The sequence below is a fragment of the Paroedura picta genome, chromosome 8, assembly GCF_049243985.1.
Source record: "Paroedura picta isolate Pp20150507F chromosome 8, Ppicta_v3.0, whole genome shotgun sequence".
In the NCBI taxonomy this organism is placed as follows: domain Eukaryota; kingdom Metazoa; phylum Chordata; class Lepidosauria; order Squamata; family Gekkonidae; genus Paroedura; species Paroedura picta.
The window spans coordinates 69,607,227-69,619,576 of NC_135376.1; the positions used below are offsets into that span (position 1 = coordinate 69,607,227).

The window sequence follows — 12,350 nt, forward strand, 5'->3', positions numbered from 1 at the left end:
GAACTTTGGTTGTTCCCCTGTCCAGTATGATATTTTGGCTGTCGTCTCAGCCCAGGATCCTGAGGGACAGGAGCCCACTTAAACTTAAACAACTTAAATAGCACTCACGGCATTTTGAAATTCAAAAATAACAATTTTATTTAGCATAGATAGATAGAAGAGAAATATCAGGTGAAATCGGGTTGAAGATTCTGAGGTAAAACCAGTACATGCATATATTGTAGTTCTGATGTTTCAGTCTAATTAGAATTTTTTAAATTTTACACAGTGACTTAAATCTTTATGTTGAGAGGCTTTTGATCCAGTGCTTCCCCCAAACACTTCTGTACACTTTCTTTGATTATTCTCTAACTCTTTGGTTTCTAGAAGGCTGGTACACTCTTTCCACTACCCTACTCCCTTCCTTTGAAGCACCAGTACTCATCTTGAGTTTTTAAACTGATTCTTAGTCTCTATAGACAGCTTCTAACCACACCAGACCAGGGATCTCTGCACTCTTCAGAGTTAACTCCCTGTTTAATTGGGTAGGGAGATACCTTCGCTCTCTAGAAGATCCCCTTTCCTTGGACTGAATGGGAGCCTATGCTTAACTACCCACTCATTCTTGCCAACTTTTCCCAGTTCTTCTGTCTGTGTTAAACTGCTCTCAGTCAGGGCTGAATTCTGAATGAATTCTCCCCTTTACCATTCATCTGTTAAGTCTCATGGCTCAACTGATGCTAACTAATCAGATGGCTTGGAGCAGCCTGTCATTCAACGTTTTCTGTATCTGTAAAGAACGAACCATTCACAGTCCTTTATTCTGTTTGTACAGAACTTCAAAGCTTCTAAAAAGTGCAATCCATCACACAAGGCAAAACTAAACCCTGGTCTCGAGCGTTTTATTTTGGGGACTGCATGAATCTGTCCACTGCTGTGCTCTTCCTATAACTTTCTGGCTGGTTTTCTCTTTTCTGTTGGTCCATCCAATGTAGATTTTAAACCTAAGTTTAATTGACAAATTATTTATTTAGACATGCAACTCCAAAGAGAAGGCTTTATTGAACAGACTCCTCAGGACCTCTTGCAGTTGTTGTTTTTATTTTACTGGTACTGTATACTTTGATACTCTATATACCAGCCATTCCTAACCTTTTTTGGGGCACAATACTTTTAGGAGGTCTTCTCAGGTTCTGGAACTCCCTGTATTGGGCTGTATTTCATAATGAGCTAGGCTAAAAAGGGCCTAAGCTAAGATGAACAATGTACCTTGTTTTATATATACGTGAGACAGATTTTTTGGACATTCGACAAAGAGAAGCATGTATGTTCTTATCCCCCCCATTAATACATTAATTCAAGCACACATAAAGAAATGGATTACATGATTTCTTTTTCTTTCCCTTGATGTTAGGTCGAACTTTCTGATAATTATGTCATCTGTGACAAAAAGGGTTCAGTTAGCAGTCCCACCCATATAAACCCTTTGGGCTCCCCCTTCTAATGTTCCAAGGACCCCCGGGGGGTATATGAACCCCATTGAGAACGGCTGCTCTGTACTGTGCATCTTGTTGTTCATTTTCAAAATGGGCAACACAGCTTGAAGACTGTGACCTCACAGAGTGTTCAAAAAATATATTTGGTCAAACAAAACTTGGATTTCAGTCCCATGGATTTCAGTTGAAAAGTAAAGCTTGCATTTGAACCTCTCACTCTGGAATCAGTCTGGCAGCCTATGGTGGCGGCCTATACTGCTCTCCATTCCTCAAGTTATGGACAGGTACATTCTTGAGTGAATGAACCCGAGACAGGAAGAAGTACCATATTCTAGGTCAAAGGGGTCAAGGTCTTCTTGTAAGAGGAAAGGCAGGGGAAAACTTGAAGAATTACTACTGAGGTGGGAGTCCTTGGAGAACTGAATGTGATCTAAGTGGTCTTATTTTGTCTATATTTTCTTCTGAAAACTTTCCATATTGTGTATGTTGTCGTCTTGAATATAATTGGCATATTTTTAATGTCAAATGCGCGTTTACATTAATGTGGTGAAAGTAGGCAAAACAATGCAGGAGTTCTGCTAAAATATGTAATGGTTCCATTTATGGGGGGGGGCGGGCGGGGGGAGTAGGAAGTAATTGTGCCCTTAATGGGTTTTGGCTTCTCTGGGCTTCATTTGAATCTTCCGTGCCTATGCACATCTGCACTGGTCAAGTTTGCTCTTTCGAAAACAATCCTGATTGGGGCCCTTCACATGCTTCTCAGCTCCTTTTGTTCTCTCCCTGCTTATGCGCCAATTCCTGCTGCCAACAGCCATATTTGCCCAGGACTGAGAATAGTTTGTTTTTTTCAGCCTCATTTGAAGCGTTTTCCTCATCTCCCTTCTTCCCATAGCAGGACTTGGTGTTTTCCCCACCCGCCCCCCTCTTTGTGTAAACACATGTACAGATAGGTACACAGGAGACAAGAACTGGAGAGGCCAAGTTCTCTCTGCAAGCCACTGTTGCTAATGAAAGACAGTGGCAGACTGAGAGGAAGAAAGTTCTTCTCACGGCTGGCCAGTCACTAGTTGGTTGGGGGTGAAGTGGGGTTGTTAGTTGCTGTTAGATTTGGGGGCAGAAAGGAAAGGGTTTGATTAGCTACTGAGATGTTCAGCTTAGGATATAACTTCAGTAAGAAGCAATGTGGAATAAAGCACTGGGAATAGCAGAAAAGAGGAATGCTGACCAGTGCTGAGAATAGTACTATTTTCTTCCATTTGTCTGACTGTGTGACCATGGTAAAGTGGTACAATTGTGGCACGTATCTTCACTTTTGAACATTTGTCATTATTTGAGATCTGAATGGATGGCAGACATTGTCCACTGGGGGGCTCACTATGCAAGCTCTTCGCAGTTTTGGTGGCATTGATTATTGAACGATCATAGGCTGAATGCAGTAATAAATTCACTGGAGTTTTTGAGCATTCGTCAGCTTTCTGATAAAATCCTCAGTGTGTTTAATTTTTTTGGCCATAATACATGAGCTTACTACTTTAATTTATATTTAACAGGTCTGTGTATGATGATCAGCCAAATGCACACCAAAGGTTTATGGAAAAACTGGATGCTTGCATACGCAACCATGACAGGGAGATTGAAAAAATGTGCAATTTTCATCATCAAGGCTTTGTGGACGCTATCACAGAACTTCTTAAAGTTAGAGCTGATGCAGAGAAATTAAAGGTAAGATGATGCTATTGAAAAACAATGGGAAGATTTTGTTTGTGCTGCATATAAGATTCTCATAATCATGTGTTCCTCTGGCACAGTTTTGTCTTTCCAATCTCAAATTCAGAACATTTTAACTGGTCTAAGTATTGCATTGCTGGATAACACATTAATTTTAATTAACACAGCAATTGTACTGCACCTTACATCAATTTATGATGAAACGTAAACATGCTAAAACACTTAAATTGTTTTATAAGGACTTGGTTTTAGGCTGGACTTCTCCCTCCCTTTCAAACAAATGTTTCCTTCTTTCTTCAGGAGTAATTGGAATTGTTGTGATTCTTTAGAAGCTAGTTGTGAGATTTTTCTCCGAAGTAAATTATGGAGCTAGTCCTTTTAGCTCCCTTTACACTTTTGCGAAGAAAATATGCACACCAGACAGAATGAGCGTAGTTCACCAGAGGTTATGATTAGGACAGCATTATATAAAGGATATTCAGATAACAAGGGACCCAATACAGCATCAATGAGGTCATTGAGCATCTTTGTTCAGAAATTAATGAGTTTTTTAATAAACTAGAATGTGCTCCCTTATTATGATGACCTAATGAGTCACTTAATATGTGGGAAAGTCTGAGGTTGAGCTCTGTCTGCACCTGCAGCATTAAAATGTTGCTGTGGCTCGGAGATTTCCACGTTTGATGTTAATCAACCACCCAGTGTTTTCATTCAGCAAACTATGAGCGTTTAATTACCATAAAATGCAATCGCCATCTCTTGCGGACAATGAATGGCACATAGAGCTCATTGAGGTTATCAAGAAGGGACCAGTGGTCAATTGGGTCAATTGTTTGACAGACCTATGGAAACAAAAAAAAGTTCAAAAATCCCAAGTAAATTTGAGAAGTTTGCCACAGAATCTGTTAGAAAGAACTGTCATAACTAATTGAAGTTAACAAAAGCCCTTGGTGATCAAAAGTTCAAGTTCAAGCTGCAGAGTTAATTTGGATTTGTGTTTCTTTGTTCTGAGTTTCTCATGAAGCATGATCTGATTACAAGGGTGAGCAGTTGCATCGGGGCAATATGTGCATTCTTGTCTAACAAAGGTGAAATTATTTTTAAGGTCCAAGTTACTGATACCAACCGAAGGCTTCAAGATGCTGGGAAAGAGGTGAGAAAACAGCACTGCTTGCTGAGCTGAATGAAAACCTGTGAGGGACAAAAATGTATGTGTGTATGTGTGTGTGCTTGTGTGTGTGTGTTTGTGTGAGAGAGAGATTTTAATTGTCCTGTGTCTTAAAACATCCAAGGTGATAGCTCAAACAGAAGAAATAATCCAGTGTAGACTTCAGCAGAGGAATATTACTACGGTGGTTGAGAAACTTCAGTTGTGTCTTCCAGGTGAGTTACAAATATGTGGCATGTCTTGAGCACCATCAGGTGTAGGAGATTTAAAATAAAATAGTTATTGCATTTATGTCATAAAAAAGGCAAATCTTGTGGTTCTCTTAAGTAGGATTTTGTTGAGATTCAGCACGGTGGGTCTACTCAGGGGAAGGGAAGGATAATGACTTCATACATGGCCATCTACATTATGTAGTTAAATGTCAATTAGCCTTTATTTGTTCATGACTGAACTTAATAGCTACAAAGGAAAGAAAAAAAATTAAACAAAATAAAAACAACTTTAATCCTTCAGAATTTTGGGGAATTTATTTTTAGCTAGCTACTGCCATATTGCATATGAGCTTTTGGGGCATGCCAGCTTTCTCCCACACAGTCTTCTAAGAAATATCTCCCAGAAGGCATCTCTGACCCTCTTCTCTTGCGTGTTTGCTGTAACTTTGGAGGATTACAGTAGGTGGTACTGTTGGCATACTTTGCTCCACACTGCGTAATTTAGGAATGATCTGATTTCCCCCCCTTTGCTTAAGAGATAAATTGAGAAAAATGGTAGAATGGTTGTATTGAGATAGGCTTGAAATTGGTGTCTGAGGTTACTCTTTCTCTAATTATGTCACTGTTAGCTTGCGTCCACCTGTGTGCATATATTATTTTACAGTTTGGTTACTTCATTTATCCTGTTGTACATTTGTTCATAAAGTGGATAATACAGTGTCTATATATGTGCATAAACCCCACTGGAATGTCTGTGTGTTACTCTTATGACCCATTGTCTGAGGAAGTGTGCATGCACACGAAAGCTCACACATCAAATAAATCTTTGTTGGTCTTAAAAAAGTGCCATTGGACTCAAATTTTGTTCTACGTATTTACTAGTAGAACTTATTCATGTTCATATTTTCATTTATATAGTATTGGAAATGTACAGCAAGCTGAAAGAGCAAATGAATGTAAAAAGGTGAGTATGTTTCTTCCTTGGATTCTTGGAAACCTATGAATGGGTTCATCTGCATGCGATGGGTTCATCTGCACACTTGCCAACAGGATAGAAAAAGGCTACTGATATGAAGTCATTTAATGAATCTTATTCTAGGCTTGTTATTCTATTTGGTATTCAAATACTTTGTTTGAAAAAAACAGATGAAGTGAGAAAACAAAAGCATTTTCAAAGTCGATGAAAAAACAAGCTTTATTTTTAACAGCGTGAAGTGCTTTTAAAACATTGAAGTGGTTACATTGGCATTTTTTGCTTCATCAATCTAAAGCTGGCTGTTGTAAATGGTTTATTTACAACACTAGATGTAAAGCCCATTGTATTCCTAAATACAATGGGCTTTACATCTAGTGTGTGCATGATACAGGTAGCTCTGGTTTTCTGACATTTTCATAATATTTTATGTTCTGGATGCATCACTTAGAGAGCTGATGTGGCAGAGAAAAAAAAGAATGTCTGTTTTAAAATTGTATGCACTTTTCTGGTGCCTACAGCTGTAACTTTAATGGTGGCATGAGAAACTGGGAGAAACAATTTAACAGTTATTTGAGATAGATGGATCGTGTATACAATATCCCTAACCAGTACAGATCTCTTGGCCATCTTAACGGTGTCCACAACCAGTACAACATATACCCCATCGTATTTTAAAAAATATGACTCCTAGTCATGCATATAACAGCATAATTCTTTTTTAGTATGAGCTGTGATGACAATTTTTGTTCTACTTAGGGAAGTTAACAAAAATTGGTTTTAGTTAGAGAATGTAGGGAAAAATATTGTCCTTGGATTATAAATTCCAAGGTTTAGGACCAGTGCTGTCATGAGGCAGACAACACAAACACCTGTCTGGGCGTGAAATGACTTTGGTACACAGGGGCAATGCATCAAGGGGAATGCCCAGCTCATTTGAAGTACTGTAATATAATGTAAGGCAGCCTTTGGAGTTCTTGTATTAGGACAGATTGGAAGGCAAATTTATATCATTTATAGTGCAATCCTAACGGTGGCCTTGCACTTCAGTAGCTGGATAGTGGCAGGCTCATGGAGCCTCTAGTCCCCTCCCTAAAGGATTCTGCCAGTGGTCAGGAGCCAGGCAAGATGGAGAAATGGGCCCACACCGGCTGCAATCATGCCACGCTCTAGCAGCCACACCCCATACATCTCACAAGGTTTGGCAGCAAGGCTGTGGTGGACAGGGCAGGGCAGTCAGAATCTATCATGAGGCGGCAGGACTGGGGAGCCAGCCCTGCACACGTCACAGCTGAGGGACAGGAAGGGGCAGGACCATGGACTGTGTCTTGTCCATGGCACACCCCTTCATCTCCATAAAGGCTCCTTGAGGCAGGTCTCCAGCCATTCCTGCTCACTCACTACCCACATAGAAGAGGAGGTGGGGGAAATGGACTTTGCTTTCCATAAGCTCTGTGCTCAGGGACCCAGAAAGAGCTCTGAGTCCCCCATCTACAGCACACAGGACCTACGGCAACTGCCTGGCTTCCCTCTCTACCCCCTCCAGAGGCATCCAGTCTGCCTACTGCATTGGTTGCCCCTCAAGCCGTTGACCTCGGGGATCCTGCATCTCCTGTCCCTTCCGTAATACCCCGCAGATGTCTGTCCCCGGTGACAGGCCCTTCCAATTTTAGAGCAGGTACACGTTCACTGAGGCTACCCACTGGCCCATCCCCCCAGGTCTGAGGTCAGCCATGGAGTTGCTGCCAGATCCCTGCTGTGGCAGATGACCATGATGGGAGACCAGTGGCACCTGCACAACCAATGGGAGCCACTCAAGCATGGGCATCCCTGGGTCAGAACCTTCCCTCTTTAATGCGTCATTGGGCAGTCCTAAGTGGGAGTCAGAGCTGGGGAGGGGGAGGGAGTAGAGCAAGGAGTGGTGTGAAGCCCCTGTCAAGAAGGTGGAACGAAACAGACAGACAGAGTTGTGTTACATTTATTCCCTTCTCTGGCCTCTAGTCTAAGTTAGCGATCCCCAACCTGTGGGCAGCGGACCACATGTGGTCCATCGACTAATTGGAGGTGGGCCGCGAAGGACGTCTTCTCCCCCCCCCCTTCGGCCCTTTACAACACACTTTGGGTGTCATTGTCTCCCATCACTCCCAGATGGGACTATCTCGTTGCAGACAAACAAGCTCATTGTCATGAGTTAAAATTTCCATGAAAATAAAATGTTCCTTATGTTCATTGTTGTGGCATGTCTGTATCTTATTTTGAAGGGATGTTTAAACATTACCATAGCAACCAGAGTCAGAGAGCGTTAGGGCAGTGGTTGAGAGTAGAGGAGTAAACTACCCCCCCCCCACCGGGCCTCAGTAAAATTGTTGAGCGTTGAGTGGTCCCCGGTGATAGAAAGGTTGGGGACCACTGGTCAAAGTGACGCAAAGTTGCAGATGGAAGAGCTGGCCAGGTGCAGCACCTCACTCCAGGAGGCAGGCTGGGACTGTAGACTGGGTAGAGGGCGGGGGCGGGGGGAATGGTACTGGCTGCTCCCTGATGTCTCCCTGTTGAACCAGGAAAGCAAAATAGGTCAGTATACCTGACCTGTTCTGTGCCTCTACAAGAGATCTATACCACCAGCCTGCCTGTGGGAACCACCTCAGGGCTGCAACGGTGACTGAGAGCAGCAGGGAGTCATGCCAGTATAACTCTGATTTATGCTGGCATATCATTGAGATGCCAGCTAGGTAGTTCCTTGAGCACTGCCCATTTGCAAGTGGATTTAGCCATTTTGCACAGTAAAATCCACCTGCAAAGTGCATTGAAAATGGATTAAAGGTGCATTATTTAGCGTGCGTGAAAGCGTCCAAAGTTAATAAGGAAGGAAAGAGCAAAACTTGATTTGTTAAATGTGCTTTAAATATGACACCTCATTAATTGATTACTCTACGAATTAATTGTGTGGAGAACCACTGTAAGCTACAGGTGTGGGTTTCAAACCTGGGACTCCCAGGCTGTAGTCTGACACTGCCCTACACAGCCTCCCTTTGGGGAACTCTCCACTTCTGACTAAGGCCAGCTGCTTGTAGAGCAGAATACTTTATAAAATGTCTGAGATGTCTAATTCACTTTTGCTCACTGCTTTCTTTCAGGACTGCTAAGGTTGACTGCTGTGTCCATTTTAAATGTGTACTAAAATGCTTTGCTATGTGTCTTTGCACATCTTGTTTAAGCTGCGCTGCAACCCGTACAAAGCAGCTATGCGTGCTTAATTTGCGTGCCGGAAATCTGAAACCCTGGTCGCTCTTTTGCTGGCTTGCTTAACTAAGCATAGCTACTTTGCATGAGTTGCAAGACCCTTGAAACAAGATGTTGAACCTGAACCAAGTTTCACAGGAGAGCTGTTTGCACTGCCAGTGTCACACAGGGTCCATTTTGCATGTACAAACTGCAAATGAGCCATGTATGGTGCGAATATATTTGCCATAATTTGTTTTGATTGCCTTCAGGTGAAGAATTAGTTTCACATAATAAGTGTTTAGAGGGCAAACAACCCTAGAAGCCTTCCCCCCCCCCCTTCTTCTTTTCAGATATTATTCTGCTTTGAAAACTATGGAACAGCTAGAGAACATATGCTTTCCTAGAGTGAGTCAGTATCGGTTTTGCCAGATAATGATTGAAAACCTTCCAAAACTTCGTGAGGAAATTAAAGAAATTTCCATGTCGGATCTTAAGGACTTCCTGGAGAGTATCCGGAAGCATTCAGATAAAATTGGGGAAACAGCAATGAAACAGGTATGTTTGAGATCTAACCAAACTTGTTGGTATTAAAGGTGACTTTTGGCTACACGACTATTAATAATTTACCCTCTCTTCACATGTCCTTTGCATGCTAGAGCAGCGGTAGTCAACCTGTGGTCCTCCAGATGTCCATGGACTACAATTCCCATGAGCCCCTGCCAGCATTTGACTACCCCTGTGCTAGAGGATTGGCACAGGTGCCTCTCAGTCTTTTCCAACTTTTTGGCCCTGGAGTAAATGTTTTTCAGGCATCAGGGAACCCCGGAAGTGATAACATGCCCCTTATAGAGACGTGGGCACAGAAGTAAGATGCAGGAGCCAGCCAGTCAATCAGTGAGCTCCAGTGATGTCTAGTGATGTCAACAGCCCTACAAACTTCTAGGAGAGGCCGTATAACCCCTGGGGAGCTCTCGTTTAATCCCGGGGTTCCCTGGAACCCAGGTTATAATCCCTGGGTTATGTCTATGATTCTGGCACTCTGCATCTGTCCAGTGTTTCCCCCTTGCCTTTCTTAGGGAGAGAAATCATGCAGATCAGTCTCATAGGAGAATCTGCACTGTATCCTAACATGCAATGCCTAGTGATGGTCATCTCTTTTTCTGACCTGCCAAATTTCTTATAAAACAATAATTAGTGGTATGAATATATTGTGAAAGTTGTTGCTTAGGTACATGGAATAGAATGTTTTTTTCCTTCATTTAATTTTTTTCTTCATTATTTCCCCCCTCCCTTTCTTCTCCATGGACATTCTAGACATGACAATACCAGACACTGTTCAAAAATATGTTGTGTCAATTTTGACACTGGGTTAATGGTATCTATTTTTCTCCCAGTTGGGCTTTGAGTCCTGGTGGATAAAAGGCTGGAGGACTGGGAGTAGCAGAAAGGAAAGGACAGCATCCATCCCCTACATTGCTGACTGTCTGCTTGAAATTGCTCCTCTCACCTCCTCTTCCAGTTTGTTGCTGCTCTTTGTTTGTTTATTTCTTACATTTATATACTGTCCTCCCCTGTGGCTCAGCCAGCTTTCCCTTTACCTTTGTGTAGCTTTTCTCTTTGTGTCTTGATGTTTCTACTCTAACAAATCTTAGAGTGACTTTTTAGTATTTAGTGACTTTTCTGATTAAGAGATAAATATCTTCTATCTTCCTGTTTGTCTTCCCTTACTTAGGACTGTAAGTGAAACGTATGGGAGATTTTTCATATTTAATGTATCTTTTGGCAATGCAGGCGCAGCAGCAGAAGACCTTTAACACGGCTCTACAGAAGCAAAATAATCTAAGCTATGGGAGAAATTTGTATATAAATAATGATGCCATTCCAGAAACAAGGAATGAAGTGATTTTGAAACAAAACCTTGAAGAAGAAGAGGAACACGAAGATGAGGTATTTCACATAATTAACTTTTTAGTTGAATAGTTGTCAAGAACATAAGGAGAACACTGCTGGATCTGACCTGTGGTCCATCTAGTCCGGCATCTTGTCTCACACTCTGTCCAACCAGTTTCTCTGGAGGGCCAACAATAGGGCATAGAGGCCAAGGCCTTCCCTTGAAGTTACCTCCTGCCTCTGAGACTCAGAGGGTTAGTGGACACTGGATGTGGAGGTTCCCCGCAGTCGCCATGACTAATAGCTGCTCATAGACATATTTTCCATTAATCTTTTAAAAAGCTGTTTATTGTTGTGGCCATCACTACATCACGTGGCAGCAAATTCCACTTTTTAACAACTTTGGTCACATTTCTTTAAAATAAAGTTTCATCGATTATACTGAAAACTATCCTTTTATTCTAGATTTTTAAAAGCATTCAGTTTTCCAAATTTATCAGACACTTGGCCATGTAATAAGCAGGCTAGTTTACATAAGTGAATACGCTCTGCTGATTTTTCTAACCATTCATCTTCCTTCAGTAGTGAATTCTACATTTTAATCATTCTCTGTGTAAAGAAGGATTTCCTTTTGCCCATCAGCTTAGTTGAATGCCCTCAAGTTCTAAAATTTGTAGAATTTGTCTTTGTCAACTCCACCCCATGCATAATTTTATAAACCTCTATCACATTCCTCGTGCAGACTCTTTCTGCCTGGAGGCTCCTCGCCAGGCTGCAGACTGGAGTTTGAGCTGAGGCAGGTTGCCCTGCTTCTTCTTGCTCCTGCACGGGGGTTGGGACATCGTTAGTAATTAATTTTATGATATTTTAAATGTTGGTGTAATAGTGAGGAGTGTGGACTTCATATGTTGGTGTAGTAGTTAGGTGCACAGACTTCTAATCCAGTGAGTCGGGTTTGATTACACGCTCCCCCTCATGCAGCCAGCTGGGTGACCTTGGGCTTGCCACAGCAATGATAAAGCTGTTCTGACAGAGCAGTAATACCAGGAATCTCTCAGCCTCGCCTACCTCACAGGGTGTCTGTTGTGAGGAGAGGAAAGGGAAGAATATTGTGAGCTGATTTGAGACTCCTTCGGCTAGAAAAAAGCAGCATATAAGAACCAACTCTTCTTCTTCTATACTAATTAGATTTCTATTTTGGTTTCCTAGAATTTGGCCAGTGTGATTTTATTTATGTTGTGAGTCTGCTGAGATAGAGTGGAACAAAAGCTCCAAAATAAACAAACAAGAGGTACTGAAACTTGTGAAGTGGTTTTCAGATGCAGGAAGATCCAAGATACAAAGAGTCACCAGGCTTCTCTGAAGGGGCTTGTGATAGCCCAGTGAAATATATAGCATTTCCCTCTGAACAGCTGCTTCTGGAACCACCTCACCTCAGTTTTAAAAGCAGCTTGCCTTGAGAAAGGGGATGGGGAAGGAAGGAAGCAACCATTTAAGTAAAACAACTTATAATGCTTGGCTGACATATACAGGAGAACACAGTGTTGAAATGAGCTGCTCTCCTTAAGACCCCAGGTGGAAACCCACCTTTTGAAGTGTTTTGCATTCCAACTGGAAAGTCAGTATGGCAAGCAGAAAAAGGGATACAGCCTTTGTCCTGTGGTGCTAAGTTTCTATTTTGC

General features: G+C 42.0%; 1 protein-coding gene across 6 annotated transcripts in view; it reads left to right on the plus strand.

The window, feature by feature from the left end:
• Positions 1 to 12,350, plus strand: part of EXOC6 (exocyst complex component 6) — a 104,781-nt gene that overhangs the window by 19,946 nt on the left and 72,485 nt on the right. For all 6 annotated transcript variants that reach the window (XM_077350271.1, XM_077350266.1, XM_077350267.1 and 3 more), the window contains exons 2-7: positions 3,026 to 3,197; positions 4,309 to 4,356; positions 4,496 to 4,586; positions 5,502 to 5,547; positions 9,129 to 9,333; positions 10,570 to 10,725. In XM_077350271.1, the coding sequence (XP_077206386.1) occupies positions 3,026 to 3,197; positions 4,309 to 4,356; positions 4,496 to 4,586; positions 5,502 to 5,547; positions 9,129 to 9,333; positions 10,570 to 10,725 (718 nt within the window). The remainder of the gene's footprint in view (positions 1 to 3,025; positions 3,198 to 4,308; positions 4,357 to 4,495; positions 4,587 to 5,501; positions 5,548 to 9,128; positions 9,334 to 10,569; positions 10,726 to 12,350) is intronic.